Source organism: Vidua chalybeata, chromosome 7 (assembly GCF_026979565.1).
Source record: "Vidua chalybeata isolate OUT-0048 chromosome 7, bVidCha1 merged haplotype, whole genome shotgun sequence".
Classification (NCBI taxonomy): Eukaryota; Metazoa; Chordata; class Aves; order Passeriformes; family Viduidae; genus Vidua; species Vidua chalybeata.
This window is the reverse complement of record NC_071536.1, coordinates 22,352,939-22,369,930: the sequence shown is the minus strand read 5'-3', so window position 1 is coordinate 22,369,930 and position 16,992 is coordinate 22,352,939. Positions and strand designations below refer to the sequence as shown.

Genomic DNA, 16,992 nt, shown 5'->3' with positions numbered 1-16,992 from the left:
TATGCTGAGGAACGGTGTTGAAATTTAGTAGTTTCCCCTGTTCCTTTTTCATTTGTTTTAACTTCTTCTAAGAGACATAAAAACATCCAAGTCTGTCTCAGAGAGACCCAGACTGTGGAGACACTTAGAAAGTGGTGATCATGGAAACAGAGGTGAGGGGGGGTGTTTGTACAAAGAGCCAGCTCACCCCAATCTTCAGTTCATGAACACACTGTCAGTGCTTAGCTCTCAGACACACTTGGCAGGTAGGCTGAGTTCCTTTGTATTGGTGTTTGAGGAAAACTGTTTAGGACCACAGCTGAAACCGAAAATACCCACTCAATTCATTACCATTCCTTTGCAATGTTAGGATATAATGTCTTTTTAAAGACTCAACAGAAAACTATTTCTACATTTGATTTCAACATAAAGATTGAGGAAATGTGCTCTTGTGAGCAAGAGGAGAGCAAAGGAAATTTGTAAGAGCTTGTGCTCAAGAAGGGCAATGAAAACAAGAAATAGCTTTTAAAATATCTAGTGTGTCCTTTAAGAACCAGTGCTTATTGTATTGCTAGTAGCAGTAGAAAAATTTAAAAGATTCTGGATTGCTCTTATGTGTCAGCTTCTAGCAGCAATGTCATAACACATCTGCACTATTGTTCAGTCACTCATGTATTTCTGTAGCATTCAGAACAATGGAGTTTATGCACACCTACACATACATAAATATATACATATAAAATATGTAAGAAGGGTTGTATTTTAAGGGTTATGATGTCATCTCAAACAGAACTTGAGCTTCACTAGTTGTTACACATACGTGAAAAAACTATTTTGATACGATTCTTCAAAAATAAAAGAATTTTTTTCCTGATAAAATTTTTAAGTTTCCTTTAAATGAAAAAAATGGTTCAGTGAAGTAATTTTCAAGTGGGGTTTTTTATGCAACTTAGATGAAAAGCTTTGTAAACAAGCAGCCACTCACAATAGGGATATGATGTTATTAGGTGTATAGTTTGTTAGGAACCGAAAGAATATTGGAGAACTGTCTGATCTTGGAAAAGGAGTTATTTAAGAAGGGCAGCATACACAGATTCAGTAGCAGTCTTCTATATAAATTTAGATGGGTTCATTACATTTTGACATAATTCCATCTTTAAAGAAATTACAATTCCCATGTATGATTGTCTTCCATATTTTAATTTCTTTACACACAAGAATTACTACCATAATACTATAATAAACTGTAGACATCTTTTTGAGGTATGCGTGATATTTTTGCATTATTTGGAGATTAATTATTTCATATCAGTGGTGAAACTGAAGAAGTGCATGGGTATGATTTTCAACCAAAAATAATCTTATTGTTGCATGCAGATGCCCACAAATGCCTACATCAGTTGAGTAATAGTGTGTAAAAATATGTATTTTCAGAAAATTGCTCAGGCTTAACATTCAATTCCTAAGAGCATTTGACAGGACATTTTTCATGTTTCATGTTTTTATGGGTATAGATACACTAATTTTCTTGCAGTCAACACAACTATTCAAAGACTGTGTAAGATGATGCTTGAATCTTCGCAGGATTAGAGCACACATTTGCAAAGATCTCAAAACAAATTGCAGTGTACCAGAACTAAGATTAAAATATTGGCCTTAGTGAGATGTATAGTAAAATTCACATGTTGTATGTTGTCCTGTAAACTAACTCACATCTGCCACGGTTACTCTTGATATGCTGGATAGAAATTTACTTCCTAAGCCTATCCTCAGCTTAACCGTTAGTATGACTTAATAAAATTTTGTTCATGGGAATTCAGTTATTTGCTAGGTCTTCCTAGAATGGAAAATTTAGGAGCATTACTGGCCTGTGTTCATTAACTCACAGACATTTGAATAGACTTGAAGTAAATGAAATCTTTCAGAGACGTGTTTCAGTCATTCATCTCATGGCATCCTTTGTATTTCAGGACCCTAAACGTCATTTAGAAGAGCATGTGGATGTGCTGATGACCTCAAACATTGTCCAGTGTTTAGCTGCTATGTTGGATACAGTTGTATTTAAATAACTGATTTACCGTTGGTGATACTTTCTGTGTATATTTGTTTATTGTTTCTAATACAAAACAGAGGTTGTTGAGGCTCTATTTGATTAAACGGAGACACCTGACTTCATTTGCAATGTAAGTGCAGCACTATAACACCTCTCAGTCTAATTGTGTATTTGCTTCAGTTTCTTTATGTCAGGGTCCTCACAGATTCCAAAGCATTCAAGAACACAATGTGGGGAAAAAATGGAATACATTTTCATTTAATATTTGGGGGGAAAAATCAGTAGTACATATATATTTTGATTGTTGCAACATAATAAAAATACATTTACATATCTGTCTTAAGTTCTGGACAGTGTTTTTTGAGAAAGGACAGCGGGAATTAACAAACTAGAAAATTATTAGTAAACATTTGTTTCCCCCCACTGTAAAACTACTGAGATACTAATTGCTAGGAAAGCAAAAATTCTCTACTGGAATTTGGCTCCCATTGATTACTGGTTACTCTCACATGGAGATTAGAACAAAAAAAAATCATAGTGCTGAATTCTGAGCACGTACAAAACCAAAAATGCTGAAAATTCCTCTGTCAGTTCTCTTTGAATATTATTCAAACCCTAATATCTACAGAAGACAACTGACCTTAAGGAAATTAATTCACTTGCTGATAACTGAATCACAGAACTCTCACAAGCGGTGTCATAAATAGCAGTATTCTGAGAATAAACATTGAAGTGACAGAGGCTGTTCCAGGTTTCATGAACCCACCCTCCTATGAGAGAACACACATGAAATGTCCATATATATAAGTATATGGAAAGAGTCCCAACTAGAATATGACATTTAAAACCATTTCTACTGACTGGAGAGGGAAACACTTGCAGGAAGGCAAGTGGTTTCCTTAGTTTGAAGCAGACAAAGCCAAATATCTGGGTTTGGGGAGTGACTCTGGGTTTTGGGCAGGGACTGATTGGAATTTTTGTTAGGGTTCTTTTTCTCAAGTGTTGGATGTTGCTTAGGCTGATCTGATTATTTTGTCTGGGCAGAAGTTTTCTTTTTCTCTTTACTGTTGGTTTGGGTTTTTGTTTTTTAGTAAACAGGAACAGTAGTGGCAGGCAAATATTTCAAAACTATCTGCATCTCTTGTTGAAGATATTTTTTTTTAAATTGACTTCTTATTTGCATACTTAAGGAAATAACCCTTAAATTGTCTTATTTTCTGGCTTATGGCCCTATTTACTTACACTTTACCATTCAAAGATTTTTCTTTTGTTTGAAATTTCTTATTGAGGCCTTTTAATTTACTATTTTAGACTAACTCTCTCTCGAAGTATATTTAGCGTGCACTTACTTCAGAGGGAAACATGCAGATTTTTGCAGCTGCCCTCCTTATGGCCTTCCCTCTGCCCCCACAGTAGGCAGTGGAATATCAGACTGGGAAAATGGAGACATACCAAACCACATTTGCCTGCGTGTAGTTAAATGGAAGTTCTTTCTGGAGATTCCCACTGCAAACCTGCGGGTGGTTGAGGAGGGCTGCATTCAGGCCTCGCATTGCCGGTTGCGCGCGCCCGGGGTGAGATGGGGCAGGAGCTGATCAAGGGACCTGCCCTGGGGCTCGTCTGCCAGAGGGGCTCTGCATCCCTGCCGCTCTCTACTCCCACACACACGTGTAACACCACGAGGGAGATAGAGTTTGGCAGGTCGTGGGTAACATGGCACTGCAGAACAGGAGAGGAGCTAGCGCAGTGCTGCAGTGTATACATGCGTGAGAGGCTGGTGTAAGCAGGGAGACAAACCAGTGAGTCTTACATATTCTAAATTAATTTTGACAAATGTACATCTTGCAGAGGGTAGCTGAAGAGAGTCTGTTGGAGACGCAGATCTCCCGTAGTATAAGCTTGTGCTGTGGTACCCTGCTTTCTATTCACTCCTCAGTTTGACTTGGAGACACAATTTTCCATTTACCAAGATGTTACATGAATAATAAAAAGGCAGGTTTTTGGGGCATCCTTCCTTATTTTTGTCCAGTGCTTTAGGAGCTACACAGAGGATTTGAAAGAATTGTGTGTATGCCGTAACCTGAAAAGCAGCAGCCCATATATGATGTTGGAGGAAGAAAGAGATTTTCAAGCAGCCACCTTCTGAGCCTCCAGCCGCAATGGAGCAGACCTTCATTAGCAGCATGACCCCTTGTCACCTGTCAGCGTGAAGGACGGGCATATTGTATTAGCAAACCTCACTCCATTCTATGACGATTCTGTAACACCACCTGCCATTGCATATCCCCCCTATTATACCAGTTTAGGAGTTGTGCACTGAAGATTTTTGGCATATATTAGCACTTCCATGTGATTGGCAGTATACCACTGAATTCATTGCAGCTCTGCATCTATATGGCTGTAGCTCTGTAATTCAGGGCAGCATTTCCGAGGGTTTATCTGCATTTCGGTCCATCTCCTGCCTGTATAAGTCCATTACCCTTCTGTTGTTGCAAACAGGAAAAGGAAAGGGTGAGCACTGGTGAAACAAGTGTCGGAAACATTAGTTAGAACTGATAATAATGAAACTGTTTTCTTAACACTGAAAGAAGGTAGTGTATGGAAAGTTGCATGCGCTGAACCCCTCGAGTAGAACAGTAAACTGCTTGCTTTTTGCTTCATAAATTGTCTTATTAGAATAATTTCCTTGCAGAGATTGTGTGTACGTCGGCATCTATGAAGTACCAAATAACCAAAGTAGCTCACGGTTAAGCAACAGAAAAATAAACGGCCACGGGATTTGAGAGCATTGAAATACACATTCTGTCAAGTCATCCTGGTTCTAGTCTTCTCTGGATCTGAGTTTGCAAAGTTTCAGTCTGGCTTCAGGCAGTTATGCGGTGGTTCGGTTTTATTATGTGGTGGTTCAGGCTGCATTATCTGTCAGTGAAATTTGAAGCCAGCTGCTGATGTCACCTGGGAAGACATGTGGTCTGTAAAATACCTGAAGTCCAAACCACTAAGGGGGCAACACTAAGAAAAATGGAACAGGAGAGCTCCTGCCCAGATAAAAAAACCCAAATCCACAAAAAACCGAAAATCAAACCCCGTGCTTTAAACTCAAAGGCAGGCTTCCATAGGAAGAGAAATTGAGACTGGTGCTTGGCAAAGGCGGGGTGGCCAGCGGGCCCCCTGAATTCTTCAGGCGCAGCTTTGCGCCTTGGAGGGTCCCGCTTTCAGTAGCCTGAGGCTTGGCCGCGCACAGCGCGGGACCCTCTGGCCGGTCCCTCCGGTCACTGCGAGTCCCCGCGGCCCCCGCCCGCCTGGGAGCACAGCCCGGGCCGCCGCTCCCGCGGAGACCCCCCTGGGCAGAGGGTGCCGGCGGCTCCTGCCGCAGCACCATCATGGTTTGGGTTTCTCAGCTCCGATCGACCCCGCGGCCGGGGCGGGCCGCAGCCTCTGGCAAGGGTGCTAGCAGAAATCTGCCCCTCCCGAGAGCTGCCCGCGGGACCGAGTCACTGAGGGAAAGCAGGCACCGAGACGAAAGGAATCCGGAGACGGATGGGGAGGTGGACGCCTTCCACGCTGTTTTGCTGATAATCTCCGGCATTACGGCTCCCAGATAAAATATTTATTTACTAAAGAACCCGTAAACATCGCGGCAAATACATTAGGGCACTTCGGCTGCGGGGCTTATGATTATTTCAGAAGTTAAAAGAGATGATACGCGGCCACTGTCAGCGGGCACGGAGGGTGGATTTTCCCCCGCGAAACAGGCATGGGTGGGAAGGGTGGGGGCGATGCGCCGGGGATCGCTCAGAAGAGCTGGGGGAGAGGGACTGCGCCCCGCTGGGGACAAACCGCGGGGGTGAGCTGAGGGCAGCGGCCGCCGAGCCCCGCGCTCCCCTCGCTATTGCTCCCCAGAGCGCCCAGGACCCGCTCTTCTCCCTGACGCACAAAGGTGGGGTATACGCGCGCAATATTTGGGGAATCTCAGGTTCGGATTTATTTTCCAGCCGTAGTCAAAAAAAAAAAAAAAAAAAAAAAAAGCTAGAAAGGTCACATAATAATGAGCTCTCACAGCAAACACTCTTCCCTTCCCCCTTTCCCTTCCTTCTATCTCACAATAAAATCATCTCCTTCAATTTGCCATGATCGTCGCGACCAGGAGCCAGGTGATTATCCTAATTAATGTCTATCTAATTAAATTACTGTCAGCGGTTAACCAATGGCAGAAGCCGTTTCATCCTCTCCACAAGCAGCAAGATCAAAAGTGAGTCTTTCCTGATTGCTGCATAGTGTCAATTGGCCAATCTCTTCTCCCTGGGAAGGAAGGAAAAAAAAAAAAAAAAAAAAAAAAAAAAAAAAAAAAAAAAAAAAAAAAAAAAAGTAAATCAAACGTTGGGGAAGCATTTGGTAGATGAAGTGCTTTCTGCCTAGTGTGGGTCCCAGGATGTCTAGCTTCTGATACTAGGAAGCCCTTTCAGATCCAGGGACTGAAGGGTTATTACTGTGGTGCTAGAGCTATGCAGCTGGAGCATTGTCTTTCTCCCTCTATCATGCTCTCCAAGAAATTTCTCAATGTGAGCAGCAGTTACCCACATGCAGGCGGATCTGAGCTTGCCTTGCATGATCATCCCATTATCTCGACCACTGACAACCTGGAGAGAAGTTCACCTTTGAAAAAAATTACCAGGGGGATGACGAATCAGTCAGATACAGACAATTTTCCTGACTCCAAGGACACACCAGGGGACGTCCAGAGAAATAAACTCTCTCCCGTCTTGGACGGGGTCTCTGAGCTTCGTCACAGTTTCGATGGATCTGCTGCAGATCGCTATCTGCTCTCTCAGTCCAGCCAGCCCCAGTCTGCTGCCTCTGCTCCTAGTACCATGTTCCCTTATCCCAGCCAGCATGGACCTGCTCACCCAGCCTTTTCCATCGCCAGCCCCAGCCGCTACATGGCTCATCATCCTGTGATCACCAACGGAGCTTATAACAGCCTCCTGTCCAACTCTTCTCCGCAAGGCTACCCCACGGCGGGCTACCCGTACCCCCAGCAGTATGGCCATTCCTACCAAGGGGCACCTTTCTACCAGTTCTCCTCCACCCAGCCGGGGCTGGTTCCCGGCAAGGCTCAGGTCTACCTGTGCAACAGGCCACTCTGGCTGAAATTTCACCGGCACCAGACGGAGATGATCATCACGAAGCAGGGAAGGTAAGCCACCGCGCGGACCTTTCTGGGTGTCGGGGCTGAGCAGCGGACTTCGCCGGGGGAGCCGCCCGGAGCCACCGCCGCCCCGGCGGAGCTGTTCCCCCGTCACCGGGGCCCCTGCCCTGGTCGCCAGGAGCTCTGGTGCGGGTCCCCGCCGGAGTGTGCTCCCGCCGGAGCCGGTCCCAGCCGGGGCAGCCCTCCCTACCTCCCCGCAAGTTCCCGCGCCCGCTGCACTCAGCCCTTCCCCGCGGAAAGCTCGGCACTCCGGGGACGGGGCTTCTTTTGATTTTTATTTCCCAGTCGCTATCGGGAGCCGTGAGGATAAAGCACAACGGCTGGGTGCTCTGCGTGTGCCTGTCGCTGCGGATGGCTTGCTTTCCTTCTTCCCTTTCTTTTTCGTTTTTTTCCTCCCTTTTCTTTTTTGTCCTTTTTTTTTTTTTTTTTTTCTATAGGCGCATGTTCCCTTTCCTAAGCTTTAATATTTCTGGTCTCGACCCTACGGCTCACTACAATATTTTTGTGGATGTAATTTTGGCGGACCCCAATCACTGGAGATTTCAGGGAGGCAAATGGGTTCCTTGCGGCAAGGCGGACACCAATGTACAAGGCAAGTTCCTCCAATTAACACTTTTCTCGACACATATGTAGGTGAGAATGATTAATTAATGCCATTGCGGACTGGCTCTGGCGACTTCTTAAAAGCAAATGGGCCAACGATGTTTTTTTTTAAAAAATAGGAAAAAAAAGGAGGGTGGAGGAGAAAGTAAAAGGTGTTCGGGAAAAGCTGTTTTAATACTTTCGTTTAAAATGAAGGAAGTTTTGGCAATAAAATATTATCCACTTAACGGGGTCCTTCACCCTCGTGTGCGGATGCAGCGGCAGAACCGGGGTACAGACGAGAACTGTGATGTGGTTGTGTTTTTTGTTGTTTTGCTTAGGAAACCGGGTGTATATGCATCCCGACTCCCCCAACACGGGAGCCCACTGGATGCGTCAGGAAATCTCCTTTGGGAAATTAAAACTTACAAACAATAAAGGAGCATCAAACAACAACGGGCAGGTCAGTGGGGGAACGCAGACGCTGCCAGAATGATTTTTATTTCTTCTAGTTAAAATCCTACCGTTTCCGAAAGGACGTGTATTTTTTTTTAGATCGTGTCGTTAGGTGAAAATAAAAGGGGGGTGGTGGTGAGAAAGTCCTCCCATTTCATTTTGCCATGGGCCTCGTCGGCCCTGAGCGCATTGGCCAAGCTGACACCGCTGTTCGGTGCGGCCGGGGAAGTCCGCAACCGTCCCGGGGAGGCGGCGGCCAGCGGGCATTGCTCTCCTCGTCCTTCTCGCTCTAATTTCATATTTTCTCCCCGCGTCCCCCTCCCTCCTTTTGCCATGCCTGACAGATGGTGGTTTTGCAGTCCCTTCACAAGTACCAACCTCGCTTGCATGTGGTGGAGGTGAACGAAGACGGGACGGAGGATACCAACCAGCCGGGCAGAGTGCAGACATTCACCTTCCCCGAGACTCAGTTCATTGCCGTCACCGCCTACCAAAACACCGATGTAAAGAGCTCCCTGGTTTATTCCTCTCGCGGTCTTCCCTCTCCCCGCAAGGGAGCCCACCAGGGATGGCCCGGCTGCTGCCCACCCTCCCTCGGGTCTCCGGCGCCGGGAGATGGGGCTCCCTGTTCCCCACTTTATGCCAGCCCTCCCTGGCCATCCCGAGGGCGGCCTTAGCCGCTCGGGCCGCCTTCGCCTCAGGAGCCCCCTCCGGGTGCCCGCAGCGCCATCGCCCTTCCCGCCAGGATGGGCGCGATTCTGCCTCTCCGCCCGGGGCTGGGCGCTGGCCCGCGACATTTATCTCCCAGTCGGAAACAGCTTAGTTAGCTGTTAAGCTGTTAGCTTAAGCTTTATGTCTGCAAAGATCAATTAACATCCTCATTGATTGCGCCGGGGGTGACGGAGCAACTTCCTCAAATTAAAAGCTCGTTAATGCCTGGATGCGTTTCGGAGTGGTCTGGCTTTGCTACAGACTGGTGCCCCCTTTTCAAATGACATATGTTCAGTCCACATTCTCGCTTTAATTATTTTGCTCGATGCAAATGCAAACTCCTAGTCACCGTTCTGCGGTACGTTTTGTCTAATTTCTGGATTTCAGTATATTCATACCCATGCACTAGGAATGCTGAACGCATCTCAAAATATGGGGTTAAATATTGATTTTTCCCGTACTTTTAATAACAACGTAAATCTTAAAATTAGACTGTGATGTCTATAAGCATGCCAGAGCTTATTTTTCACGGTTTAAAGGCAGTATGATTGACTAGAGTAAAGCTTGGTCCTTTAAAAACGTGTTGGCTGCAGTGGGGTATATTTTTCAGGCTTTCACAACGTGTGCTCTGCTCCTCTCTTTCCCTAGATCACGCAGCTGAAAATAGACCACAACCCTTTCGCAAAAGGATTCCGAGACAATTATGACACGTAAGTAAACCGGATTTTTACTACCCTTTTGCCGGCTGCACACACATGTCAGAGGGGGGAGATTTAGAATGAGGGCTGCCTCATTTCACACCGAGATGTGTCATGTCAGGCTTTTCTAGAGCCCTCCGGGAGGGAAGCACACGCCCGCTCCGGCACAGGGGCTGTCCCTGCGGCGAGGCCCTGCGCAGCCCTGAGGCCGCTTCCGCGCCTGGGGCCGCGCTGTCCGCACCTGAGTCCGCATCTCCTTTTGGCACTTTGCGGGGGTTTTGTTGTTGGTTTTTCCTGGCACGTATCTTGGCGCCTCTTTCCAAGCTTGCGCTAAGGGCTCCGAAAGAAGCACCGGAGCAGCAGGGACTCGGTCCCCGGCAACCCGCCGGGTCTGCATCATTCCGAGGTCCGCAGAGCCGGAGTCCGGAAGGAAATGTCTTCGTCTCGTTTTATTCTTCTCCGGGGTTGATTTTTTTTCCCCTTCTCCCTTCTGGGTGGAGCTAAAGCCTCTGAAGTTTTAATCGCTGTTTGTCCCTGCTCTGCCTCTGCACGTCCGCCTCCGAGGCGTTCCCAGCGTTCTGACCCCCCCGGCCTTGACGCCCGCGCCGCAGGCGGCTGGTGCCCCTCCGACTGCGGCTCCGGGCCGGCATCAACGCTCAGCCTCTGCCGCCGCCTTTCGCGGCCCTCGGGACAAAAACGGGGGTATCCCGGCCTGCAGGCCCTGTAGGCAGGCTTCCCCTGACCCGGGGTACGACCCGCCCGGCATCCCCCTGCCCTACTTGGGGCAGCGGGAGGTGGTGGCCGCAGGGCTGCCCATACACCCGAGGAGCAGACGACAGGGATTTCGCCTGTCCTGCTGCAAGCTCTGGTCTGTGGCACGGGCCCCCGCCTTTGAGGACCCTTTTTCCTCTCTAAACTGTGGCGGGCAGTGGCCTCACTTGGCCTCGAGCGCCTCACCCCGTGCGTATCTTAAGCGCCGGCTTCAGCCTCTCCGCTGGACCGCGGTCCAGCAGCCACCAGCAAGCAGGCTTGCAGGACAAGGGTGGAAACTATGCCGAGAGCTGAACTAGTGCGAGAGGGGCCCGGGGCCGAGCTCCAGCTATCTCCAGGGAGCAGCTTGTGGTGCGGTCGCTCTCCCTCAGGGGCGGGGGTCGCCGAGGCTGTGGCGAGGAGCAGGTCCGCCACCGGGAGGGCAGCGGCCGTCCCTGGTGCCACAGAGGGCGGCAGCCGAGCCTGCCCGCTCTCCGGGAGCTCTGCGGGAGTACGTGCGGCCTTGGGAAAGGCCTTCGGCCCCAGCTAAAAGTGCTTTTCTCTTTTCGACAGGGGAAAAACTTTATAGGGCGTCACTTGAAAGGAGACGGGGGGAGGGGGAAGCTTCAATGTTGTCTAGCACGTTGAATTTGTTTAAGGGCCAAGTTTATTTTGGATAAGAAATTCCAGGAGGCGTGGAGGGTTAATTAAAGCACAGTTTTAGCCTGAATTAAATACAGATAGTAGTTATTCATCCATTAAAGTTTTCATAATCGCAAATTGCAGCCCAGCATGGGAGAATTATATATAGGCCAAGCAGGGAACACTGGAAGTGTCTGGCTTTACATTTCCTACAGTAGGTGTTTAAAGATTAGCTTAATTTAAAATCAGTAAAATGTTGATGGTTCGTCTGTGACTCCCAATAATAAGTGTTAAACAGCCGATAGGATTCCATAGTCCGCCACTCATGCTGCTCGCAGCAAATGACCGGGCTGGCTGCCTGTTGCACATGTGGTGGGACCGGTCAACGTGTCAGCGCACGGGATTTCACGCTTTTGGGTTGTGGGTTTGGAACCGAGAGAGGGATCTCAGCCCCGTCAAGGAATGGCCAACCGGTTCCGAAAGATTTGTTCTCTCTTGCCCCCGTCTTTCCTTTTCCCCGTTAAAGGCCCTCGGCGCGGCCGATGCCAGTGGCCGAGCCCGGAGAGGAGCGCAGGCTCCCGGGCCGGGCCGGAGCGCGCTGGGACGGCGCCGTCCCGTTCGTCCCCCGAGGGCCGCGTTCGGCCGGGTGCCGCGCCGAGGAGGGCGCCGGGCTGCGGCGGACACCCAGCTCTCTCCCCTTCTCTTGGGCAGGATCTACACGGGCTGCGACATGGACCGGCTGACGCCTTCCCCCAACGACTCACCCCGCTCGCAGATCGTGCCCGGGGCCCGCTACGCCATGGCCGGCTCCTTCCTCCAGGACCAGTTCGTGAGTAACTACGCCAAGTCCCGCTTCCATCCCGGGGCAGGAGCCGGCCCGGGGCCCGGCGCCGACCGCAGCGTGCCCCACACCAACGGGCTGCTCTCCCCACAGCAAGCCGAGGACCCGGGGGCCCCCTCGCCGCAGCGCTGGTTCGTCGCCCCCGCCAACAATCGCCTCGACTTCGCCGCCTCCGCCTACGACACGGCCACCGACTTCGCCGGCAACGCGGCCACGCTGCTGTCCTACGCGGCCGCGGGCGTCAAGGCGCTGCCTCTGCAGGCGGCCGGCTGCGCCGGGCGGCCGCTGGGCTACTACGCCGACCCCTCGGGCTGGGGGGCCCGCAGCCCCCCGCAGTACTGCAGCAAGTCGGGCTCCGTGCTCTCCTGCTGGCCCAACAGCGCGGCGGCGGCGCGCATGGCCGCCGGCAACCCCTACCTGGGGGAGGAGGCGGAGAGCCTGGCCCCCGAGCGGTCCCCCTTGCCGGGCGCCGAGGACTCCAAGCCCAAAGATTTGTCCGACTCCAGCTGGATCGAGACGCCGTCGTCCATTAAGTCCATCGACTCCTCCGATTCTGGGATTTACGAGCAGGCCAAAAGGAGGCGGATCTCCCCCTCGGACACCCCGGTGTCCGAGAGCTCCTCGCCCCTCAAGAGCGAGGTGCTTACCCAGCGGGACTGCGAAAAGACCTGCGCCAAGGACATCGGCTATTACGGCTTCTACTCGCACAGCTAGGCGCGGCCGCCGGCCCGCCGTCCTTTTGCACAATAACTCCTCCGCGTTAGCGCACTGACCCCCGCCCCTAGCTGCCCCATCCGTGCCCCGGCCCGGCAGGGAGGCAGGCAGGCAGGCTGAGCCGCGGCCGCGGCCGCCGCCGCCTCCCCGCCCCGCTCCCCGCCCGGTCCGGCGGCGCCCCGGGGGCGCGGGGGGCACTGCCGCACCGAAACCCACTGATCAGTAGGATGCTTAGACTCTCAAACCGTACAGCGCTTCCTTCCTTTTACCACGGATGGATTCTAGGGGAAACAGTAATAGTGGGGAAAACAGCCTGTGAAATGCCTGTACATAGTATTTATTTTATTGTAACAGATTACTTTTCTTTGGTTCGGTTTATTTATTTGTTTGGATTTTTTGTTTTGTTTTCATTGTTAAGTCATAAAACTTAGATCCTGTTTAAATTTCTTTACCCCATTCCCCGCTCTTTGCTCCCTCTCCCTCGTGCCCCTCCCCAGGTAAACACTCTTCCTAAATGCCTCTGGAAATGTCAGTGATCCATAGCTATAGCAGCGGGTAATGGGTTTCTCACTTTCTCTCCAATTCCTCGCATGAAATAATTACGTGGTGCCCTGGGCTAACACAGCTAAGGAATAGCTCAGCTTTCCCTTCAAAAGAACAGAAATACGTCTCATAGGAAAGTCGATTAAAAGAGCATAACGCCTTCTGGAACCAAAATTAACTGCCTCTTATTTTTCTTTGAAAGGAATAACTCGAGATCAGCAATATTATTATTTTTGTGGAATCCCCCTTCCCCTGCCCCCAAGTGCCAAATCCATTACTGGTCCCTGCAGGTGCCAAATATGCTAACAAACTATTTTCAAATTTCTTTGCAGTTCCCCCGTCTTTCTTTATATTGCTGTAAATCTTTGTAATGAATAATCTAAAAAGAAAAAAAAAAAAAAAAAGAAAAAAAGATATAGACGACTGAATTGTTGGTAACCATAGTGTAGTCCAGTGAAGATGAGTTGTGAGTTGTATATTTTACTGCATTTAGTTTTGGAATTGACTTTTTCATAAAGTAGCTAACCGAGATCTGACTTCCTGGGGAATCAAATGCACATCGAAAGTAAGAGTGATCATTCTTGTAAACCTCTTATTATACTATTGAAGGAGAAGTAATATCCCTCCAGGACTCCCTCCCCGGCGAAGCAGAATAATAAGTCTTCGAATTTTGAGTAGCAAATCTATACAATTAACGCATTTTTATATGGAAGGAAAAAAAAAAACAATTACGAACTGAAATATGCATCGGGCTAAATATTCAGTCTAGATTACACTCGACGGGGAAATTTCCTAATAGAAATTCAGGGTCATAAACGTGTGTATATTTTTGACTCTTCTGTAAATCGAATGTTGTGATTTTTATATTTGTTCTGTTACGTCTGTGGAACTGAATAATTTATACCAGTACATGCTCCATTGAGAAATGTTTCGGTTTTTGCCCGTTTGTATCGTCTGTGTATAACAAGTAAAATAAACCTGGCAAAACGTTAATGTCGTGTTGGATAAATCACTTCGCCGATTTGCAAGTAAGGGATCGGGTGGGATCACGGGGAAGAAGCTGGCGGGCTCGCTCGCTCTCGGCCCACCGCGAGGCTCTGGAGCGGGAGTCCCGCCGCTGCTCTCCCTGACGGAGCTGCTCCGCTTGCCCCGCGTTTGTCCTTTTTTGGGGGGGTGGAGGAGCGTAGGGGACAGTGCTTACACCGCGTGGCCGAGCGTGGAGGTTTGCAGTCGGTGAAAGAGGGAGATGAAACCCCGTCGGTTTTCAGAGGTTTATAATTATCCCTGTGTTTGACGCTTAAAAACGCTGACAGCACTTTGCAGGCGGGAGAGGCGCCTGGCGCGGGGCGGGGGGTGCCATCGCTGGCGGAGCAGAGGCGAGGGACGCAATGCTGCCCTCCTGCAGCCTCTCCTCGCCTTCCCAGGGCGGGGGCTGCCCTGGCGGAGCCCCACAGTGCCCCCAAGGCGGGCTCCTTTTCGGGAGAGCAGCTTGCCCTATGCGCGGGAGCGGAGGCCCCACTCCTGCAGCACTACCTGTCCCTCTGCGACATTTCCGGGACTCTGCCCCCTTTAGAGACAACCACCTGTGGGCTTTAGGACAGGTGCCGGCCCGGCACCGGCGTGGACCGAGTCCGCAGGGGCTGGGGGGTAACCGGCCGGGCTTACTCTTGGTTCCGCGGTGGGGTAAGCGCGGTGTGGAGCCGTCAGAGGTATTCTGTCCTGCCGCGGTATTGACGGGGGGCACCTGAGTACCCCAATTGCGTTCCGTCCCCTCCACCCCCGCCAAAGTGCGGGTCCCGAGTGGGGCCCTGCGCGCCCAGAGTCTCCTCTGCCCTCGAGGGGCCGGGCGGCCGCCGACCCGTGCCCGTTGCGGGGAGCGGTGCCCGCCCCGCGGTGCCCTCGAGCTCAAGGGCCTGCCCCGGGACCCCACCCGGAGAGGGGCTGTGGGGGCAGTGCCCCCAGGACCGTCCCTCGGAGAAGCGCGGGCGGTGCGCGTCTTTCCCCAGCCGCCTCTTCCCAAGCGGCGGGGGCCGGGGCGCCGCACGCGTCCCCCCGCGCAGCGCCCGCACCTCTCCGCCTCCGGCGGGCCCCAGCTGCCCCCTCAGCGGCGCCGTAAGTGGCTGTCCCGGCGACCTCCTCCTGGCTTCCCGCACCCTAAATAACCCATGGCATGTTCCCGACCCTCCTTCCCCGCTCACGGCCAGCAAAAGCCGCTCCTTCTCCCCCGGCCGCTGCCAGTCCCGTTGCGCTGCCCCCCGAGAGGGCAGAGGGAGCGGCCCGAGGCACCGCGGCGTTCCCCGCCCGCTTCCCCTCTGCCGCCGCCGTGCCGGGGCTGCTGCCCGCCGGGCAGTCACCCCGGGCAGACCGCTCTTCAGGGAGGTTCCGCCAGGTTTTATTTAGCGCGGGTTATCCAGCGGGTCTGGAATAAATACGTAACGTGTGACAGGTCTGAACAAAATTCTTTCCTGTGTGTGAGTGGCTGATGTTATTCCATAACTATTTCGACAGGATAATTCCATAACTATTTGTGCAAGAGGCTGGAAGAGATAAGGGCTGCAGAAGTTAAACAGGCTATTTCCTGTCGGTAGGTCACTTTATTACTATTATAATTTTTTAGAATATTATTTTTAGAGGTGCACCTGTATATCTGCTAAACGTACGTTTACCAACCCGTTAAATTGTTTGCATTCACTGAGGAGCGAATGCACGGGTTTTGACCTGGCATATTTAAATTGAAGCGTGTACAGTTTAGTTGAAGCAACCCCCCGTGTATGAATTTGTTAAAACAGCAATTAATTGCACGAATTTTACGTGTAGTTTGTATTATTATTCTAGGCATGTTGAACTGGTTTTCATTTAATTATTGTGTAAATTAATCTATTCAATTGCCTTTCCATTATTCAATATAACACAAAATCAAGCTTCAATCTGTAGAAAGTAATTCAAAGTTCCTATTGTTAATACTTTCTATGATGTTTCACATTAATACTATATCAAATGTAATACAGTGATTTACGCTCTACAGATTTTGCACGAGTATGCTATGCATATTTGATGACACATTGCATATTTTAACAAGGTTTTTAATGACTGATTGAAATGTTTGCTAAGATATTTTTTAAGAGCTGCAGGAGAAATGGTTGTGGAAAATGTGTGTAATAGAATAGTGATAAGGATGGGAGGGTTTTGATTGACAGTATGAGGAAGCAGATGGATGACTAGGTAGGTCAGAGGTAAAGATGCCTTTGACAGCTTTTTAAGTTCCTTTGGCCATTTTGGTCCAATGAATCATGCAAAACATGTGTACATTACCAAACTGATGTCTCTGCATCGTTTACTGTTGGAATCCTCATCTTTTCAAACCCACCCTAACCTTCTTTCATCACCACTTGACGTGCTATGTCTAAACTAGATTGCAAGATCCTAAGAAGGCAAGAATCTGTCTTGTATTACTTGTCAGCATAAAAAAAAAAAAAAAAAAAAAAAAAAAAAAAAAAAAAAGAAAAAAAAAGAAAAAAATTAGGGAAAAAATCATGTAAACCTATGGAGCTAGAAGAACAACTGAGACAGATTGGCAGAATAGGCATAAGGAACATGGGACATGTTCCTCCTAATTTTCACTGTCTGGTCATCACTCCCCTCCTCTAGGTAGTGCTCAAGAGATATGTGGTGAACAATGATTTTTCTTTTTTTATTCCCCCAAATGGCATAATCTGAATTTCTGTAAGTCTGATAAGAGACCTAATTGCATAACTTTCCTTTTAACATTATGCAGTGAGTGCTGTTGCTATAGTTAAAATGGTTTTCATTGCAG

The 16,992-nt window shown here is 49.5% G+C and overlaps 3 protein-coding genes across 6 annotated transcripts in view; all 3 read left to right on the top strand.

Moving 5' to 3' along the window:
- Positions 1-2,375, top strand: part of PSMD14 (proteasome 26S subunit, non-ATPase 14) — a 46,754-nt gene extending 44,379 nt beyond the window's left edge. For all 3 annotated transcript variants that reach the window (XM_053947230.1, XM_053947228.1, XM_053947229.1), the window contains one exon: positions 1,950-2,375. In XM_053947230.1, coding sequence (XP_053803205.1) covers positions 1,950-2,048 — 99 coding nt within the window. In that variant the 3' untranslated portion in view covers positions 2,049-2,375. The remainder of the gene's footprint in view (positions 1-1,949) is intronic.
- A 3,987-nt stretch (positions 2,376-6,362) lies between these two features.
- TBR1 (T-box brain transcription factor 1) lies at positions 6,363-14,171 on the top strand. Of its 2 annotated transcripts, XM_053947412.1 has the most exons (7): positions 6,363-7,229; positions 7,679-7,833; positions 8,165-8,286; positions 8,624-8,782; positions 9,639-9,700; positions 11,792-11,909; positions 12,015-14,171. In XM_053947412.1, the coding sequence occupies exons 1-7, from the start codon at positions 6,538-6,540 to the stop codon at positions 12,633-12,635; spliced, it is 1,929 nt and encodes a 642-aa protein (XP_053803387.1). In that variant the 5' UTR covers positions 6,363-6,537; the 3' UTR covers positions 12,636-14,171. The 2 variants fall into 2 exon arrangements, with proteins under 2 accessions (XP_053803387.1, XP_053803386.1); XM_053947411.1 differs by having other exon boundaries at positions 11,792-14,171.
- A 1,525-nt stretch (positions 14,172-15,696) lies between these two features.
- Positions 15,697-16,992, top strand: part of SLC4A10 (solute carrier family 4 member 10) — a 187,084-nt gene continuing 185,788 nt past the window's right edge. Inside the window, exon 1 of the mRNA XM_053947402.1 lies at positions 15,697-15,762. The gene's annotated coding sequence lies outside the window, so the exon portion shown is untranslated. The remainder of the gene's footprint in view (positions 15,763-16,992) is intronic.